Here is a 20,366-nt window from a genome sequence, read left to right as displayed (position 1 = left end):
TATTATGATAAAATCTAAATCAGAGAGACTTTATGTTAAAAAGCATTGTTTTGGTTCAGTTTCACTTCTGGACAAGAAGTAATTTAATTGACAATATAATGCAGGCCTGGAGTGGAAAATATTACAGAAATTTTTATAAGGCTTTACAAGAGCCGAAAATGAAGAAAACATGGAATAGTGGTGAACCAGGAATTGTTGTCAGTCAAAATTATTTCTAGAATAATAATTTTCTAGAAAGTTCCACTGAACTTTAATGAGTTCAGTGGAAACAATTTATTTGCATTAAAAAAAAATGTTTTTTAATGACTTATCGTGTGAACAAACTTATTCATGCTTGATTTTAAATGTGTTTCTTATTTAATGGTAACACAGCAGTTGCACAATTGTGTTTTTTTTTTCTTTTTTGACATTAGTGGAATATTGACAAAGTTTTGCCCACATTTGTAATTGAAACACAGCTACCAATTCTCAATACAGAGAGATTAAAAATTTCTCCACAGTCATTTCTTTTTTGGTTTAAGAGGCAGCAATATTTCCATGTACGGTCAGGTTGTTTTGGATACATAATTTAAATCGTCACCTCAAAACGGTAATTTGAAAAATCCATTTGAATTGACAAAATGGGAATCTGTAAGGGGGTAAATATTTTTCTTCACAGCAACAATATTGTATGCTTTAGGAAAGTTTACCTTGCTGGAGGCTCCTCTGCATGTAGTGGTTGAGTTGATGCAACCCAGTGTTTCTGCCTTGGTTTCCCAGCTGCACATTGAAGGGATATAAGGTGAAGCTGCCTGTGCTGACCGGCTCCCCTGAAACGAGGCCCTGCTGGTAGCTGCAGGAAACAACGTCAGGACTGGACGGACTACTTGTCCTCGAGACCACGTTCAGGTCTTTGAGGATGCTGTCCAGCGTACAGTCATCATAGACCTGCTCCTGCTTTGGGAGAGGGGCTGAAGGAAGAGGGGAGCCTTGGAGCCAGTCAGCGTTGGCTGCCAGCGCCGTGTTTTGTAGAGGATTCAGGCCGCGGTGTAGGTTGAAGCTGCTGGCAAGAGAGGAGATCTGCTGGGCCAGGATGCTGATGGCCGCCTGCTCCCTCTCGTCATAGAGGTTCGTCTCTGCCTCTACCGGAGACTGGGTGGGAGTCAGAATGCTGGAATGCATGAGAAGTTCTTGTTGGGGCACCTGATGAAGCTGAACCAGACTGCCCCCTTGTGGATCGTCCAGAAGGTTGAAGTCGTCCGGATGCAGGGACGCGCTCTCCCCTTGGCTCTCGCATCTTTCTGACACAAAGAAACAGTCTGGAACCAATCGAGCGTCAGCCGGACAAGCCTGGAAATCATAGTTTGGAGATGAAGATGAGGACGAGGAGGAGTGCGGGGAGCTGCCGGTGAACAGGTCAAAGTCTCTGTGTTCAAAGACTTGGTCAGCGGCTGTGAGTAAAGAGTCAGCAGGTGAATGGTGACAGGCGAGTCTCGTGTCCTGGTAGGAGTAGTAAGAGGGAGAGGCGTCAGGAGAGGTTGGCAGCTGATCTTCACATGCATGAACATCCATCAGGAGGTCAGAGCTCAGCTCCTCCGGCTGCAGAGTGGAGCTGGATGAGGCCGGGCTGTAGGGAGGGGTGAACAGGGCGGGGCTCTCACCCAGGGAAACAGGAGAGCCGTTACCCTGGGAGGACGGGCAAAACGCACAGTAAATGTCTTCCTCAGATTCCCTTCTTGTTCTGGTTCCAAGCTCCTCACTCTGGCTGCCACACATCCTCCGCCTTTTAAAACATTTAGCGCTGACGCTCCGACTCTGAGGCACCTCCGGAGCAAAGTAGAGGTAATTTGGCACAGACGGCGGCTTGAAGGCGGCACTGCTGATTTTCTTCTGCAAAAACTTGGCCTCGGTTTCGCTGTGAGATTAAAAAAGATGTGTTAAGAGACTTTTAAAAGTGAAACGCTGTCAGGTCGGGGTTGCCTGAGAGCCTCATCACACCTGATGATGTAGTTAGTGCAGCTGATGCTCTGGCACTCTGGGTCCTTGTTAGCTCGGATATAGATCCAGGTCCATGACAGATCTGTGCTCTGGAGCCTCAGGATCATCTCCACCTGGAAGCCCTCTTCTGCCTGCACTGGAGAAAAAAGGCAATTATGCTTATTATAAAGGATAGAAACAAGTTATTCACCAATAAAAACCTGGCCACTAGCTTTAAAAATATAAAAAAATACTTACTTAAACTTTTATGAGAAGTTGCAGCCAGTGGCAGATCTTCAGGATGCAAGAGGCTGTACCATGATCGGTTGATCATTTCCTCCCTTGAATACCCCAAATAGTATAAAACACTAAGAAAATAAAAATAAATAACAATCAGAAACCACAGACAGCGATCCTGGCCTAAGGATATGAAAACACAACAGGAAAATGTGATATAAATCCACTGTTTTCCCCAAAAATGAACTACAAATGGCTTTTTCACTGCAGTTTATGGATCTATAAAAATCGATCCATAAACAACTGCATGTATACCTCTGTAAACAATGCAATGCTGCGTGACCTCAACGTTAGGAGACGGAAACCATTTGTATAATCTGACTGCGGTCGGGTTTACTTAGCTCCCTGACCATGTGAGAAAAATTATATTTCAGCAAAACAATCAGAATAACGCATAAAGACTTCCTGTGTGAACGTAGCCTAAGCTGTGGGGTTTGGGTTCACCTGTCTGAGAGCTGAGTGAAGCCCATGTCCAGCCTGTGAGTGCTGCTGAAGCTGTGGCAGAAGTGAGAGTCGGCGCCGGTCAGGCGATTCACCGTTGGGGTGCAGAGGGCCACAAACAAAGGCTGGATGGTGGGGGCGGCTGCAGACGAGGGCTGAGGGAAGAACCGGAAGTTTCCTCTGATCAGCATGGAGCAGCAGCTTCCAAACTGGAGCTTAAAGGCCTTGGAGGCCAGCATGCAACACACGAAGCTCCTCTCTGAGAAAGATAAAGCAAAATGGAAATTTAGTCTTCATGGATGCTGAAACTTTACAACCACAACAAAAACACCCACACTTTACTTCTTTAGGTTGACCGGAGTTTCTGGGAACGTCCAATTAATAATCTATGAGTTTCTGTTGCTTATAAATAAGACATTAAACAGAGGCCCATATTAGCCACAAGGCAGAACCAGAACTGGCATTTATCTTTTTGGGGTTGCAGGAAAGGTGAAGAAAATCTCCAATGCTCACTGCAGCACAGAGTGCAATCTTCAGGTCTCCATAACAAAAATTAAACACTACCTACATGCCAGGCAGAAAGAAAAAAAAAGCATTTTCTGCTCAACAAATCTCTGTACTGAGATTTAATCTGGAACTTTGTTTCCATCAGAGGAGACTTGAGATTAAGCAGAAAAACGCTCCAGGTGGGATGCTGTGTGCCTGTCTCTCTTCCAAATTCCCTGGAAAACTTATTGGAGTTTTATTTGAAATCTTGTCAAATAAGAAAATCTGGTGAAGTTATAAACTGAAATTGGTCATTTTTGGGTCTTCTGGCTCTACAGCTACACGTCTTTTACTTCTAAATGGAATATTTTTCCACATACAATCATACAAAACACTTCTCTGGTAAGATTTTTATCATTTCTGTTGTGCATCTGGAGTATCTAAGACCAGCTTTATTTCAAAATGTGCAACCAAATCCAGATTACTTTAAACTGACTGCAGATTATTTAACAACACCTATTATTTCCCAACTGCTGAGTTGGTTTAAAATATTTTTATTTTCTTTTAATTGCATATTTTATTTGTGTAAAATAAACGTGTGGTCCTTCTTTTAGAATTGCTGCGATACAATACTGTATTCGTCTTCATCGGGATTCCCAATAAATGTGGACAGTACAGTCTGATTGCTGAAGAATTTGGTTTACTTTTAAGCTTAAAACTATAAATAAAGGAATTTATTCTTACCTGAAAATAAGCTGCTTTCCGTGTCGAGGTTGGAGCGAATAACATCCACATCAGATCGTTCCACTAAGTCATAGATTGTGTCTCCTTGTAGAACATCTACCTGGAAAAGCAACACAGGGTTACATTAACAGATCAAAGTCTATTAAGAAGCAAAACGACTAAACGTGAGGCTTCAACGCTCACCATGGACAGACCGAGGTATTCAGCCACATTTTCCGACACGTAAACCAGTCTGCCTTGAGCCGTGGTGACGAGGATGAATCCGTGCAGAGCGTCCAGGAAGGCCTCGTACTGCAGAGCGCTCCGGGACCGTTCCCCAGCCGGGAGCCCTGCAGGTTGAAAGGACGAGTTCAGCCTTTGTTTCACCGCCTCTGTCTCTGCAGATTGTCACAGCTGCCATGTTCTTGATGTTGTTCATATGACACTTTTAAACTGAGCTTCATAATCCTCTCTGTAATGCAGAATGCATCTAAATTCGGTGTTGAAAAAAATATGCAGTAAGAGTAGCACTACATCATTTTGAATCAAGTAAAAGTAAAAAGTGAAAACTTATTTGGTTGCTAAAGTACTGAGAAACTGATTTAAAAATAAATAAATAAATCAATAATTTAATATTTAAAAAATTACATCATCAGATGGACCAAAATGTTAGACATGTGGAATTTTTTGGTAAGGCCAAAATAAATGAAAATAATAAATATAAAATAACAGAATTACAAAATAACATCCAGCAAAATATACCTTTTTACAAATTAATTTTTCATTAAAAAGTTATTAAACTTTATCAAAAACTGCAGTTGTGTGTCTGGTGATTTTTGTTGTTGTTAAAACAAGCTTGTTTTTCATTCAGTGAAGTTACTCATTCACATAGAGTATCAACACTCAATATACTCACTCAAGAAAAAGCAAAAAGTACAGCGTAGTAGAAATACGCATAAAAGCAATGCCCCCCTGCCCCCCAGTTACCCAAGTAAAGAGTAAATTTAACTTACGATAAGTTTGCAGAACTCACCCTGGAAGAGGACAGATTTGCGGATGTAGGTGCAGATGGCGGCCATGGAGTGAAGGTACGACAGGCGCTCCTGGTCCTCCTGGCTGATGGGGAGCAGAGAGCGCATATTCCTGATTTCATGGTTGATGTGGTCTCTCCGGGCTTTGGAGGCTCCTTTGGTGGACCTGTGGGAGACCATGATTGCTGGTGTGAGAGCTGTGACCTAAAACTCTACAAAATTCTCAAAAAAGCTAATCTGGTTTCATTCTGTTCACTTCAAAACAAAACACAGATTTGGCCTCGTCTGAGCTAAAGCCCACTTTGAATATGAAGAGTTCCTATGGAAACGGCTGACAGGAGAGGCTGAGTAGAGCGATGAGGGCTCTCCATGCACTTAGTCTGCATGATCAGAGTCTGTTTGGGTCCATCCTCACAGAGCCTTGAGTTTTTATAGCTGCCGGGGCTCCAGGCGTGGGCGTCACGCACACAGGAAAGGAGGGGCGGCCGGGCTCCTCATTCTCCCTTCATTGCCTTATAAAGTGGGTGTCCTTGGAGCGGGAGCACCCCACGTCACACCACACAGAAAGTGCCACAAAAGGAGAGTGAGATCACTCTGTATCCAAGCATGATCAGATATTAATATTAAATTCAGTCAAGACGTGTTTATAAATAGGGCTCAGGAATTAAAAAAAAAGGGGGGATAAATTATTGGATGAGTTTTGAGAGCATCACTGAGGCTGAAGCACATTTTTCTCCACCTTGTGTCTCAACAGCCCATAAAATGTCATAACAATAAAATGCATTAATCCCAACCAGCAAACATACAGGAAAAGTGGGAAGGTGTGCAAATGAAAATTTAAGTTGCTCCAATTATTTCACTTCTTTTTTTTTTCTTTCTTTCATTTACCAGAAACCAGCTCAGACTGTGCAGAAACCCTTCAAACCAAAATAAGAATTAAATGCACCTGGCTCACAAACAGGACGGCATCTGATTATAAAGAGACAATTTTCAATATGAGGAAAAGTCACAGAATTGCTAGACATCGGTCAAAAAAAAGAGAGAATAATTACTCAGTTGCTAGACGACAAGAAGTAATTGGATTGAAGTTGGGTTTTTACAAACCACTCAATAAAAACTGCCAGTTTTGATTAAGTGACTACTTTAATTGTTCTTTATTGAGATTTGGTACGAAGAAACAACAAAATGAATTTATTAATTATTTAGCATAAAATGTATTATGTAGTTTTCAAAAGCGTTTTTTAAAAAAACAAAACAAAATTGAAAAGTGTGGCCTGCGTATAATCAACCCCCTTTTCTTTGATACCACTAAATAAAACACAATTTAACACAGTTGACACTTGGAGCATTGTTAGGTTAAAATACCGACTGACAAGTAAACACATTAATCAGAGAAGGCCCATGGTAACTCTGGAGGTGCAACAGAGACCCACAGCTCAGGTGGAAAAAAATCTGTTGACAACTACTACTTGTTTGCTTCATAAATCTTTTTGTAGGAGTGGCAAGAAGAAAGCTGCTGTTGGAAGAAAAACAGAAGAAATCCTGCTCATATTGCCACAAAACGTGCAGGGAGACGCAGCAAACGGGTGGAAGAAGAGAGCTGAACGAGCAATACAACATACTGAGGGGATGAAGTTGAAATATAACTATATTTGTGATTGTAACACAAAAATATGTGATAAAAGCCACCGTTTGGTTAAATGATTCAGTTCCAGTAAGCTAAGAAAGAATCAACAACCACAACATTCAATTAACCTGTAATGTAACCTGTACCACCAGAGGCACACGCACCCCCGCTTGAGCACCGATCAGAGAAGAAGAACTGACCTGAACCTCCTGCAGGCGGAGCGGCGCTGGTCTCCGGGCGGATGGTGGGATGTGCACGGAGAGCTGACGGGACTTTTGCAGGCGTCGCACCAAAGAGCCATTGTGGCGATTAAGACCTGAGAGTGCAGCGCATCCAAGATGTTTCCTCTTCCTTGGAAAGGAAAGCCTTAACTTTTCATGCGGTTGAAGGCAGACAGCTGTTTGAGCCTCTTCGCATCTCAAGCCTCCGCGGTCTCTGGGTGATGAGTGCCAGCCACTTGCTGCCGCCCCTCCTTTTATAGCCCCCCTCAAACCAAACCCGACACCTCTCAGAGAAAACTCCGCGGGATAATCTCACTTGTTGTGACGCGATGACAGCCGACCGAAGCCAGTTATATTTAGTTTAACGACTCCTAATAATAACCCGCCGGTCTGGACGTGGGAGTCGGTTCAGCAGGGATGTGAAGCGTCATTATGAAATAAGACAAAAAAAAAATAAACTGTTTGATTTTTAAAGTGCTTAAGATCTCCAAACAATCAGCGGCCCCTGATAGTTTTAAATGTTAATCTATGAAGACTTTTCTCTGTCCTCTAAGCTTTATTTAGGTCCAAACACTCAACCAGACCCTGGATAATTCGGGCTGGAAGTGATTTCCCACTCAGAACCTGCATGAATGACTCAATTTTACACACTTTTGATGAAGGAGATGCAATTAAAGAGTCTAGCGTCTGCACACGTTTTGTTGACTAAGACTTTGAATTGAGGAGATTTACTTTGCTTCAAATAACCAGTAAGTTTGCTTATGTAAGCACAGTTGTGATTTTAGGGATTCTTTGGTTATATGTGAAGCTTGCAGCAGGGTCCAGTACACACAACAGTTTGAATTTGTCACATTTTTCAGAAAACATTGTATGCAATAAGTATTAGTCTAATCATTTAAGACATTCAGAAGGATAATCTGCACTGTGAAAATATAGAATAATTACTCAGTTCACTCTGTAACTGCTATAGGATAGCTATGCTTCACAAGATTCCTTAAAATAGCGAAAAAAGAGAAAGAAACTTGCAACATGATCGACTCTAAAGGTTTCTGCATTTTGCAAGTCGTCTAAAACTCTTCCATAATACTTTCTTTTTAAGATTCTTAGTGTTAAATGAGACAAGAATGAGTTAAATAAAAACGCATCAAAGAAAATCAAAATGATATAACCAATATTGTTGTTAAACTATATTGTTAAGAATCCACAAAGCAGTGGCTGATTTTTATTTGGTCAACATGGCTCACTGCCCAGGGTGGGATAGTTTCAGGGGGTGACAGGAGCAATCAAACATAATAAACAAATAGTTAAAGTTATTAGTATTTTAGAAAGTCATTGCAACAATCTCCCCCCCCCCCCCCCTGTAAATTATGTTGCATATCAGCTCTAGAGGAAATAAATTTGTTGTGCAAAGTAAATACTGAAAATTAAGCTGCCGACAAATGAAGCCGAATAACATTTTATAGTTCCAGTAGTTTAATAATTTTGCCATTTTCTAAGTTAATGTAATCATGACTTTTAGATAGTTAAGGTTACGTGATAAAAAGTTATTATTATTGTGTGTTGGAGCGCACTCAGGGCCTCAATTCTTACAAGAATCACCCCTGATGTAAGCTGCTGCAACTCTTTACAGGCAACATGATTTATTAATGCTTCTGACCGTACAGCATGGGACAGAAAAGGTCAGGCTTTCTCAGCTTTACAGCATCTTGTTTGCTGCTGGAAAACAAGAGCTGCATTCATCCGGGAGCAAAACGGGGACTGGAGAGAGATGTTTTCCTGCAGGAAGCTGTGGGGATCTTCTGTTGGCACAAAAAAAAAAGAAAAAATACAAAAAGTTTGGGGGAAAAAAAGACATTTTAAAAAAAGACAGCAGTTTCAGGAGTATATTTGTAATCGTTAATGATTGAAGCACCAAGTCTCTGAATGTCTGCTGTATCTTAACCCAGCAACAAGAACTTCAGAGACAGGTTTTTAATTAAAATTAATTAATTTCAAACATGGAAAGCATGATTAGACATGTGAATGAGTTAAAATGTGTAGTCTGCATTGGGATGAGTCTCAACATAATGTTATTAGAGAGCAGAAACCAGGATACTCCTGAAATTGTTGTTTGTTTGGTTTTTTTTAATGTCTTTTTTTTTCCAACTACACAAAGGAATAATGGGATGAAGAGGCTCGGGTCTTTGGAAGCACAGATTGTGAGCAACTGTGATAACAAATCTAAATCTAAAACATTTAGATTTGTTTTATTGTGCACATCTTGCTGTATTAGTGTCTCTTTTGCCGTATCTGTTATTTTTCTGTCGGTGCTTGTTTTAAAAGCCCATCGCTTAGCTGCAATTACTCCAAACACTGGTGTCAGTAATACATGTCAATAATCACATTAACAAATAATTGCATTGGCAGGTCTTCATTATCAACCCGTCAGTTGATGTGTGTCTTTATCGTGGTCATATCATGCGGTGGGGAAAGAAGCTGATGCTTACCACTGGTTGGTAGTACTGGGTGTCACACTTTTTTCCAGTAACTCCAAATTAAAACTGGTTAATGTCGCAAAACCGAGTTAATGGAACAACTACAGTTTGAGAGTCTTGAAACAGGTTCTGAAAGAGAAACGCTCAAAGATTTCAGACACTAATTCAGTCTGGAAAAAGTTAAATATACTTCCAACACAGTCAGAGGTCAGATTGTATATTTACTCTCAAAATAAGATAAATGAGGAATTGTTGTGTGTTGGTTAAAAATAGTTCTTTTAAAAGTTGACTTCTTTAAAATAAGGTCTGCACATTTTGTAACGCAATTTTTTTTTTTTAAAAGACTGTAAATCGAAGGTTTCATACCGCAAACGCAAACACAATTTTGCATCTTATTGCAAAATTTGCAATAAAAATGCTGCAAACTAGTTTATATTACAAGATAATGTTTCAAAAATATTAAAGAAGTAGACCTGGGTGTCTTTAGTTGTTTTTAGAAGACTGTAAAAGTAAAAAAAAAAAAAATCTCTGGCAGAAAATCCTGAAGTGTAATGAATGTTTGTCCATCAGTTTGAGACCTGAAGCTTAAGGGTTCTGGATCACAACAATGATCCGAAACAAATCCATCACTGAAAGCTAAAAAAAACACCATAATAAAAATTCAGGGGTGGCCTAATTAAAGCCCACGTTTAAATCTGATTGAAATGTTGCTGACTGACATTAAACTGGTTGTTTATGCAGGATGACCCCTGACTGTTAATACATTTCTACAACTCTGCAAAAAAGAGGGTCAAAGTTCAACAGTGGAGATGTAAGAAAGAAAAAAAAACTTCTTCTGATTGTCAGTTGTTGCCACCAAGGGTTGCACAAAAACTTTATGTTGGAAAAGATTGCTTTGGATGTTTTTGTTTTTAAATCTGTTTTTGTTTTTGTTTGATTTCAAGTATCCATACAACAACTTTTTAATTAAATGAGTCACAACAATATTTAATTTCCCTTTGGGATCAATAAATTATTTATGAATTGAACTGAAATGGGACAAAAACAACCAGAATAGTTTTACGTTTAAACTTCGGAGTCATCATAGTTCAAATCCTACATAAAACAACTGTTCACTGCATCACTTCTTCGTTTATCAAGGTGTTTTTTCTTTTCGGAGGCAGCGAGCTTTGGGAGCTTGTTTTCCAAAAACTTCATTTGTGTTTGTATTAGTCACCCAATTAAACCCCTGCTGGAGGAGAATTAAGCTACAGGTCTGTAATCATGACGCACTGAGGCTGAGCAGCCCAGCAGCTCGCTCTAAATCAGATCCTTTAGCAGATGAATAGATTACGGATATCGCACAACATGACAAAAAGCACAGCAGAAACTTGGCCTTTTATGAAAACTGTCGCTCATCCTCAAAGAGTTATATTTGTGAGAACGACATCTGCAGGGAACGCTTCTTTTCTGACTCGTACAAACAGTTTCTAGCTGACTTTTTGGGTTAAATTGCTACAACTGGCTTCTCCCTCGGTGCCTTCTTGTTTTAGTGACCCTCCTCGGTGCCAAACGCAGAGAACTAGAACTTGAGTGAAGGGACTGGACAGTGATATGTGTGGACAAGACAAAACAAATCACTCAGAACAAATCCCCAGCCTGATTCTCAAGTGCCAGTGGGATCATTTCAGTCCTGGGGGGAAATTAGAGAGTAATTTGGCTGAGTGTCTCCCCACATTAGCGCCTGCGTTTTTGGGCTCCAGGGCCAGACGAGGGGGACCCAGTGCGGCCCGGCTTCCTGTGCGCGATGGGACCAGGCGGGACACGGTGTCTCGGCTGCCTCACTTTAAGCTGACCCTCCGTCTGTGGCTTGCACTTAACGCCGCAGATAACGCCGGCTTTATAGCACATGGCTGGTGACAGACAGGATCAGACTGCCAGGCCACCGCTGGATTCAGGGTTCAGGGTTAGACACGGTGAGGCCTCCACCCAAGCAGCCGCTCGCCCATCATTAATGAGCAGTTAGGGGGAGGAGGGATCTGTGTCACCATGATTACCTCAAACACCCACATCAGTAGACGGAGAGGGCCATCAGACAGGCCGGCTGGGCTGGGCGTCGCTGCGTCCCAGCAGGGAGCAGAAGCTGTGCAAGGAAAAGGTCTGAAGAGCAAAAAGTCTTCACAGTGGATCCAACAGATCTGCTTCTAACTAAACAGCAGATTCAAAAACGCCACAGATGAAATTCACGCAAGATTTAGCAACATCTACATTTGCAGTTAAATTGCCATTTCATTTTCTTTAAGGTCTGAGCAGCTGGGGTTCTGTCACGACAAGACGATGGAGAAAACGCAAGGAGCACGGTGCAGATGATAGCTCTAAACTGCTTCATGTTCAACAATTTGTGTAATTTATTTCCCTCTTACTACTAGTCCTAAAGACATTTTTACTTGAGGGGAAATGTTCTCTTGGACAAAACGATGGAGGTTTGCAGCAATGTTGTCTGAGTTCAAATCCCAGCATGGAGTTTGCATCTTCCTCTTCATGCATGTCTCCTTAGATTGCTCATAAGTATGAGTCTGTGTGTGTCTGTCATGGTAAAACCCACACAATTTGACAAATTAATACCAAAAACAAAGTACTTAAAGTGTTTTCAATTTATTATTTATACACATATAAAGCATATTGCACAGGAAGTCCTGCCAGCCCTCACCACACAAGGAATCCCCTTTTAAAACATTGTGAAAAATAAAAACAGAATAAAGAGCCTATATAGTTGTAAAAGGAACCGAAACACACCCCATCATACTTTGTTCATTTTTCCAGCTCGTGTTGAAGCGTTGAACAAAGAGCTGTCAGGTTTAACAAAAACCATGAGAGGAGAATTAGAAACTGCATTTCCTGCACTGCGAGTGAAACCCCAGCATGTTTCTGAGCATTATACGAGGGATTTATATTTTTATTTTCTTTTGCCTCCGTAATTATTTAGCATTTACTTCTCTTTTAAAGGACAATTATGATCATTCAGAATTTTCAAAAGCAGCAAACGCTCAAATTTAAATTACTTTCACACTATATTTAGACAAAAATTAAATCTCTGTTTTGCGTTTTGTTATTTTTCAGTATGTGAAAAAAAAAAAGGCTTAAATGTGATTTCACTGCATTATCCTTTGTCTTATCCTCTAAGGAAATCTGTTAAGTGTACATGTGTGTAGTTCAAAGAGTGTCAGACTTGCTGGGTCGCATTGGCACTGCTGGTCTGTAAAGAAAAGTCTGAACTGGTTTGTGTAGGTTAACATTAAAAACTCTCCAGTCTACCTTGGCAAAAGAGCAGTTTCTCATCTCTGTAAGGCCAGACGTGCCACATTTGGCGATAGTGCAGAAACCTGGTGACTAAGCTGCAGTTACAGACTGTTTTACTCTGCTTCTGTTGTGTAAACATTTAAAATGGTGTTAAATCCTGATGTTCGGGATTCAGAGCCTTGAAAAGTTTCCCTGCATCCGTCAAATGACACTGGGAGCTAAATTTAACGTGTGAGCTTTAATATAAATAAATCCTTCATCACAGGAGCTTAATCTGAAACTGAATTGTTAACTAAATTACAAGTGGCACACACATTGGCAACCCTGTGGTCAGTTTATTTTTTATCAACATTTACTTTGTCTTCTATTATAATGTTTATATATAGTCAGAGCAGATGAGTCCTCTTTTTCACATCACTTTTCTATAAGGTCAGTGAAAGAGGTTGATTTTGTGTCTTGTAAATAATTTCCCCACTTATTTTGAATCATTATTCACAGATTTTACTTCCTGGCAGAGTCCACAAGATTGTTTTTATGTAAATCTTCTGATGCCATGAACTCTGATGAGGCTCTTAGAGCATTTGGAGGAAACGCATAAATTCACAATTAACAAAAGGTGATTTTCAACATAAATTAATCTCTTAATGCCAAACATAAATGGAGCTTTTATTGCAGATAAGCTTGCTTTTTCAAAGCCCCTGTTCATGTTTGTGATGGTAGGATGGAAAAGGATCTTTTTCTGGAAACACAAATAATCTCTTTTAGATTTTTATATCTGTGCATATTGGTACGAGAATCTGAGCCTCGCCCAGCCAGGAGGCCAGAGGCTAAAGGAAACAAGCTGAACAAAAAGTTAAGGATTACCATTTAGAAAGTCTTAGAAAACCAGATTAACCTAAAAAATATAAAGTGTTTTCTGATGTTATTTTTGGGTTCCAATAATTGTGCCACTAGTGATTTTGTTAAAAACAATTATTTCTGAAAACATGACGTTTTTTTTTTTTTGTTTTTTTTATTCCTGCTGACTAAATGCACTCAAATTTAACAAAGGATCTAATAAAATGTTTCAGTGAGAGATCAATCTGCTGCAGTAAAAAACACACTTGTTTTTTTAGGGCACCAAGAGATGTAGCTGCCACTGCAGGAGGAAACTGATGTCAATACTGGAAGGTAAGATAGACTTGGTCCCAAAGGAAGGGCAGAGGACGCAGAGTGGACTGAAACGACAACTTCAGGTTTTAGATTAAGTTGAAATCTGATTTGAAAACATGAGAAAAAGAGAATAACTCCTCCAGATTCTGACCAGAACGATTCATCATTTTCAGATTTGAAGGGAAGATGCGACTTCCTGGATCTGCTGATCACAAAGCTCAAAAGCTAAAACGAAATTTATCAGTATGATGCTTAGACCGCGCCCTGCCCTGCCCTGTCTCCACGTACTCGCTGCTGAGGGCTAAAAACGTCACGCTGGAGAAACAACAATCAGCAGGAACAAACGGGCCACAGCGAGGCAGGGAAGCGATGAGAGACGATGTTACACAGTTTGTTTTGGTCTTACTTTTGGGACGTGTCAACAAAATCTGAATTAAATTAGACTTTGTTGCCACAGCCTTTTTTTTTTTTTTTTTTAAATGAACAAAATGCTTTCTTCACGCTGCGCACACAAACATTTCCGTTGATTTTGATCTGCTTGATAAATGAACCGGTTTGAAAGTTGAAGGATTGTCTACAAACAAAATGCATTCATGAGATAATCTCTCCAAATCACACACAGAAAGTGTATCTGTGAGATAAATGATCTTTTCTGCATTTGATATTGAAATCCTCTGAAGTCAGAGGAGTTACGCGGCAGGTTGGTCACACTTCTTTGCAACATTTCTTTATTTTTTTTCTGGAGACTAGCAGGTGTCAAATGTGCAGGAGGTGTCAAAGACCCAATGGCAAATACTTTAGAGGGAGGTAGATGCCCTTGATTATTTTACAGCTTTCTCTAGCTGTCTTGTAAATCATTTGGGAGCCATTTCGGAGCAGCAGGGAGGCTTTCATGTCGTGGTGAAACTAGTAAACCACTTAGACTTTCTGCAAACAAAACACTCCTGGATTGCAGTCCTGAATACTCTCTGTCCTTTACTGGATGTGAACCAGTCTCTTCAGATCTGCAGCTGAAGGTTTGTGTCTTGACATCTTCAGTGGTCGCTCACACTCAAGAGCCTTTGGCTGAAATTCTCGTCGATTCCTGTGCTTAAGATTAGAAGTTGCATGTCTATGATTATCATAGGCTGATTGGGTTCCTAGAGAGGCTAGAAAGAAGAGGAAAATCTGAACAAGCGTCATCGCCCACAACAACGAGTGTCGAGGATTAAAATACATCCTTAGGCAGGGCAAGGCCCTTCTGTCTGCTGAAGTCTTATGCCAGGACAGTTTGGTCAGTGATGAGTTTTCATTTGAAGAATGTGGAAGATAAATCCAAAGCAGTCCTCGGAGTTCAGTTGACCAGGATGATTTAAAAATAAAAAAAGTTCAGCTTTTCTGAAACAGAGTCCTGGTTCTGTTTCGTCTGCAGCTGCATCAACCATGCGAGGAGAAGATGGGTCTGCTGATGTTGCTGTTGGTCGTCATGGCTGCCAGTTCCCATCTGATTTTAACAAAAGGAAGGGGGGAAAAAATGTGTCAAAATCTTTAGAAAAATGTTCTTTCTTGCTGAATCTGAGTAACTGTAGCATGTTTAAAATGTTTATATTTATGATAATCATAATATTCTGTGCAAAACTCATATAATTGTTTTGAATTTCTACCAGAGAATTTACATTTTATTTAACTTATTTAGGTTTCAAATGTATTTTGAAATTCCAGACAAAAGAAGAAAGGCACTCAAACCTCACACATCATTTCTTTATTTACAGAATTTAGACAATTTATAGTGGCTAAACGTAGCCCTTATTACTTTAAACAATAAATTAATTAATCGCATTATAAATTAAAATGCGTTCAATAATTTTCATTTGCATGATTTATGGTTTTTCTCTTTCTACCAAAAACTGGATGATCAGAATCTTCAATCTGGTGTTTTGGTCTTATCTAACCATTATAAGCAACAATGTTGTCGTTTATCGCAATGACTTCTGGGACAATTTATTGTCCAGTAAAAGTTGTTATCACAATAGGCCAAGCTAGACTTTAAAGGAAAAAATGGACAAGGGAAGAGAGACAAAGGAATAAATGATAAATGGATGGATAAAGGAAGAGAGAGACTAATTATAAATTGTAATAAGTTCGTGATTAAAAGGAGAACGGAGGGATGAAGGGGTGAATGGAAGGGTTTTTACTCCAAAACTGATACTTTTCATACTTTATCATCTTTTACTACACTTCTATATATTAAATTTGAACAACAATAACCAACAAAAAAAAGATATATATATTTATATATACATTTATTCTGGAACACAGAGAAAGTGGCAGACCCCCTGCTGTGCGCCGTCCCCATCACCTCCTCTAACTTGTCTGAATAAAGAGGCAGGCTGTGGAAAAGACGGACCGTAATGTGAGCGTGAGTTGCGGGAGCTGCAAACAGGGTCCAGCGGTGACCTGATGACAGGTCAGAGGTTGAGCTGCAGATTGTTATCACTGGCTCTGGTTTCACACTCACTCCCTCTCGACTGCTTTGTTCGTTTTTCTGTTGTGAGCACGTGTATTTAAGAGAGGAGCTGGGGACGCCACCGAGAGGCAAAAGGGAGTTAACCAAAGTCTTGTGACCCCAGCTGGAAACCCCTCGAAGGGTTAGAAACACAAATGCAAACACCAAGGCTGGGAGCGTGCAAGGTGGCAGAGATGATGCAAGAGAAATGAGAGGTTAAGAGGAGCAATTAGTATCAGGTTGCAAAAAAAAGAGAGAAAAAAAATCTCTTAGCAGGAGGCCGAAGTTTTAGACACACTTGCTTCAAAAAGTGCAAGTTATTCATTACGTCTTTTCGTGCAAATCAATTTCAAGAAGTTGATGTTTGTAGAAAGTGATAGAAAATGGCTGAAGATGGAGGAAAGGTTGGTTAGAAATGATGGAAAGATTGACTTTTTCCATCAGATTTGATTTTCTGGACAAACTGGGTGGACTTCGTTTCACCAATGAGCTCAGATTTTGTTGTCTAATAGCATCTTGTTCTGTGAACTTTTATGGTGTTTTTATTTTTCCCTCTAATCTGTTAAAACGATTCTGTCAGAGGAGATTGAAAATACAAATATGAACTGGGAAAGAAAAACAAACAGTCAAAACTGTTTTTCCTTCTGCAAAGTGTAATTTCTCAATGCTCACCAAAAAAAATAAAATACAAAAAAGGAATAAAATAAAAAAGAATAATTACTTTCTCTTTTAACTATATTGTTGCACTGTTTTTTTTTATTTTTATTTTGTTGTAAATAAATTGATATGATAAAACTAGTATTTTTACTGAAGGTTTTCATTTTGTGAAAATCTCAGTCATTTCAGACCTTTATTCCCAAGCTATAACTTATTTCACTGCCGAAATATTAAAATCTAATAACACATTTATGCCTGAGTCAGTTTACCAGTTTCCACTTTTATTCTGCCGGACAATGAGGCGGCGTCCGTGTGATGTAAACGGGCACAAGGCTCAGACGAAATACGTCACAGTCTGCGTTAACGTTTCTTCATGATCATTTGATTCTTTTATAAAACAAACTTTTCTGCTATTAGCTGAGGTATAATTATGTGTAAAATGTACATTAGTACGCCACAAGCTGAATGAAGGATAATGAGTTATAATTTGCCTTTTTGATAAATAACCTCATTACTGAGAGTGACAAGCATAATACAAACAGGACCTAAAATGTGTGGGTTCTGTGACAAAACAGCATTAATGAGAGGAGGATGCATCTCTGACCTGATATCATGTGGGAGTCCTGACTGCTCCAGACTGTACTGAATAACAGCTATTTTGCATAATGTCTTCAAATTGGGGCCTGCAAAAAAACAGAAAGTGAAGTGAGTCAGATCATCTAATTATATTGATGCTACAAATATACATCTCAGCTGTGGGAATTCAATCTGACACTGCAATACAACTAAGATCCATAGGGTTCTTCTCTATGGTGTAAAATCCTCCTGAAGTGGTCGCAAAGCAGGCCACAGTCAGAAACAAAACAACGACATTTACATACGAGGGTAGTGACGCAAGCGTCAACTCATCTTGTTACAAACCTGCGTTCTAAATTTACCTACAAACTTCCTCTTAGTGCCGCCGTCATGGCTGTTTGGCCATATGCTCACCGATGAGCAGTGTGAGGAGGACACACGTGACTGGCGCTGGGACGCGTATGGCACAGGGGATGCCACCGGGTACAGCCGGTCCCTGTGCAAGCCCACCCACACGAAGCCAAACTGTGACCAGAAAGCTCTGCAGGCCCGTCCCAAGCAGGCAGGATGCATGACTATACTTGGGTGTCTGTGAGGCGGAAGCGCCCACAGTGAAAGGCCGGTGAGGAGTGAAGCAGTGCAGTGAAGACACGCCAGACAAGTTGTTACAAGGTGTAATAGTTTTTTTTGTTTTTTTTTTTGGCATGGTCAAAAAATGGGACTTTTACAACTCCTTAGCTAAAAATTGTTTATCCACGGGTTAAAAGTTTACATACACTTCTCTTGGGCAATGATTTTCAAAATATTTTTAGTTTTTTATTCACGGTGGAATGATCATATAATGAACAACTTTAATAGAATTTGCTCATTAATCAAAATGAACCCAAGCCACACAATTTTTGAAGATATCACAAGAAGAGCTGAAACAATAAGTCGCATTAATTGTGATGAATCAATTATCAAAAATAATCTGCAACTAATTTAGTAATCGATTAATCGTCAACTGGAGTATATGGACTAAAGAAAAGGTGTACTGAGCAGTAGTCAATCCAAAACTGAAGAAAAATAGAAACATTTTCAGAATATCTGATAGATTAATCGATTACTAAAATAAATATTAGTTGCAGCCTAATGACGAGCCTTTTTTATGATCCTGGGTGGATTTTCGATCACTTTTCTTGGTAGAATTAATTTAAAATTGTTGGTTTTTAAACAGAACCCAGAGCTTTCTTGACAGTGTTGAAGTTGGAGCCTTGAAAAAGCCAGGATTCAAGGTGACACTTTCAAAACTAGCGTCAGTGTCAAGATGAGAAAATCTACAGTTAATTCAAACTTGTCTATTCAGTTCCCTGTTTTCAAATTTTAGTAAAGTTGTATGGAATATAATCGCTTACCAATTAAACGTTTCAAATAAATAATTAAAAAGTGCAAAATGAATGTGACCTTTATGATCCTAGTGAGTTTGAACTGTTAATTTGTGTTTTAGAGTTTGTGTTGTCTTCTCTTCTCCATCACATTTCATAGTGATTGTATGTAACAGTTCCTGAACATCTGTGGTTTTAACAAAAACAAACTTTAAAAGAAAAGAGGTATCAGTATCTCTCCTTTTCAGCTTCTGAATGAACCATCATTAACAAAGTTTACAACTACCTGAACGTGTTTGATAGTTTTAAGGATAGAAAAGACACATTTTTAACAACATTTTTAACTTCTTTTAAAACAAGAAGCAGGAGAACAACAGAAGGAATACTCACTGAAGTCTAAGATGTACAAATCTGAATGATCCATGAGGTTAAATTCATCCCCCATTCCTTGCTCTGGGCAGGGGCTGTCAAAGAGAACAAAAACAATCAGAGTTAGGTTAGGGTGAGCCCTCACACTTCCTGCTCTCCTGATCGGGATCCAAACGGCTTCCCAGGATGTTTTTCACTCCAGACTCTCTAATGGAGTCATTTATAGGACTCGAAACCAGCAGTATCTCATCTGCTGTCTTCATTCTGTTGTTTAATCCTGAACTTTTTAATCAGGGACTCTCAGATTTTTGCCAATAAGCAGGACCGGGCGCATTGCTCTCCTTATCATGGACGTTCATGATTTAAGCCCACAGGAAGTGGAGCACTGCACCGAGACGGCAGGCTGGCCAGAGCTGATAGACTCCCAGACCTGTGCAGTCGATGATATCACTGCACATCTGTTTCCTGCCACAGCTAAGCACGCACGCATGCACACACACACCTGTGACCCACCTGAACCACCACAGTCTAAGAAAGAAAGCTATGCCAAATACTAACTATCCAGGCATTATTCTAAACAATTAATAATAATGAAAAACCTGACCAAGTAGAACGATGCTTCATAAAACAAAACGTTACTGTAATAAATACCCTGGAGCCAAAGGAAGTTAATCTTTTAGGAGTGATTTATTTTCTAAAGGCAGAGCCTTATGCGTCCCTATAACTGTTTTACAGACACAATAACAATGCACACAGACCTGTCTACATAAGATGATTAAATTTCTCTTGACACTTTCACACAACCCAAAGGAGACATTCAGCCAGACCTGTGCCATCTCCAAGCATTTAGGAGACCATAAATGTATATTACACTGATCTACACAGCCAAGATCAGTTGCTACAGAAACTTTACGGCGCCTTGCAAAAGCTTTTGCTGAACCTTTTGGTTTTAGATTAAAGCATATTCATGCGCTAAGTAATGTCCAGAAATTTGAGGCAGTTGAAAATGTTTTGGAAAGGTTTTTATAAACTGATGCTCATTGAAGCGCCAAATCCAGTTTGAATGGGCATGAGCTACTTTGCAGCAGTTTCCCTAAGATCTGCAGGTAAAATCACTGAGAAAGACGGTTCTACAAAGTACTGACTCAAGGGGTTGAATGTAAATACACTAACATGTCAGCATTTTTATTTGTGAAAATGATAAAAATAAAACAATCTCAATAAAACC

At 39.8% G+C, this 20,366-nt stretch overlaps 2 protein-coding genes across 2 annotated transcripts in view; both read right to left on the bottom strand.

Moving 5' to 3' along the window:
- Positions 1 to 383: 383 nt before the first annotated feature.
- On the bottom strand, positions 384 to 7,276 carry npas4l (neuronal PAS domain protein 4 like). Its single transcript, XM_015002313.2, has 8 exons — positions 6,762 to 7,276; positions 4,937 to 5,100; positions 4,108 to 4,253; positions 3,925 to 4,024; positions 2,698 to 2,953; positions 2,215 to 2,324; positions 1,978 to 2,113; positions 384 to 1,894 (listed from the first exon to the last, which is right to left on the bottom strand). The coding sequence occupies exons 1-8, from the start codon at positions 6,860 to 6,862 to the stop codon at positions 676 to 678; spliced, it is 2,232 nt and encodes a 743-aa protein (XP_014857799.2). The 5' UTR covers positions 6,863 to 7,276; the 3' UTR covers positions 384 to 675.
- Positions 7,277 to 11,874: 4,598 nt separating this feature from the next.
- Positions 11,875 to 20,366, bottom strand: part of klhdc3 (kelch domain containing 3) — a 32,290-nt gene continuing 23,798 nt past the window's right edge. The window contains exons 9-11 of the mRNA XM_015002304.2: positions 19,160 to 19,233; positions 17,434 to 17,512; positions 11,875 to 15,170 (exon numbers count right to left, since the gene is read on the bottom strand). Coding sequence (XP_014857790.2) covers positions 15,104 to 15,170; positions 17,434 to 17,512; positions 19,160 to 19,233 — 220 coding nt within the window. The 3' untranslated portion in view covers positions 11,875 to 15,103. The remainder of the gene's footprint in view (positions 15,171 to 17,433; positions 17,513 to 19,159; positions 19,234 to 20,366) is intronic.

This window comes from Poecilia mexicana, unplaced genomic scaffold (assembly GCF_051168715.1).
Source record: "Poecilia mexicana isolate PSO_F unplaced genomic scaffold, ASM5116871v1 scaffold_15, whole genome shotgun sequence".
In the NCBI taxonomy this organism is placed as follows: Eukaryota; Metazoa; Chordata; class Actinopteri; order Cyprinodontiformes; family Poeciliidae; genus Poecilia; species Poecilia mexicana.
Note: the sequence above shows the minus strand (reverse complement) of the source record. Positions and strands in the feature narration are given on the sequence as shown.

Excerpts from the sequence above, each read along its gene's own strand:
- npas4l (XM_015002313.2), bottom strand. The coding sequence starts at position 6,862 with ATGGCTCTTTGGTGCGACGCCTGCAAAAGTCCCGTCAGCTCTCCGTGC. Across the intron at positions 5,101-6,761 it reads TCCGCCTGCAGGAGGTTCAG|GTCCACCAAAGGAGCCTCCA; the intron begins GTCAGTTCTTCT and ends GGTCTCCCACAG. Across the intron at positions 4,025-4,107 it reads AATACCTCGGTCTGTCCATG|GTAGATGTTCTACAAGGAGA; the intron begins GTGAGCGTTGAA and ends TTGCTTTTCCAG.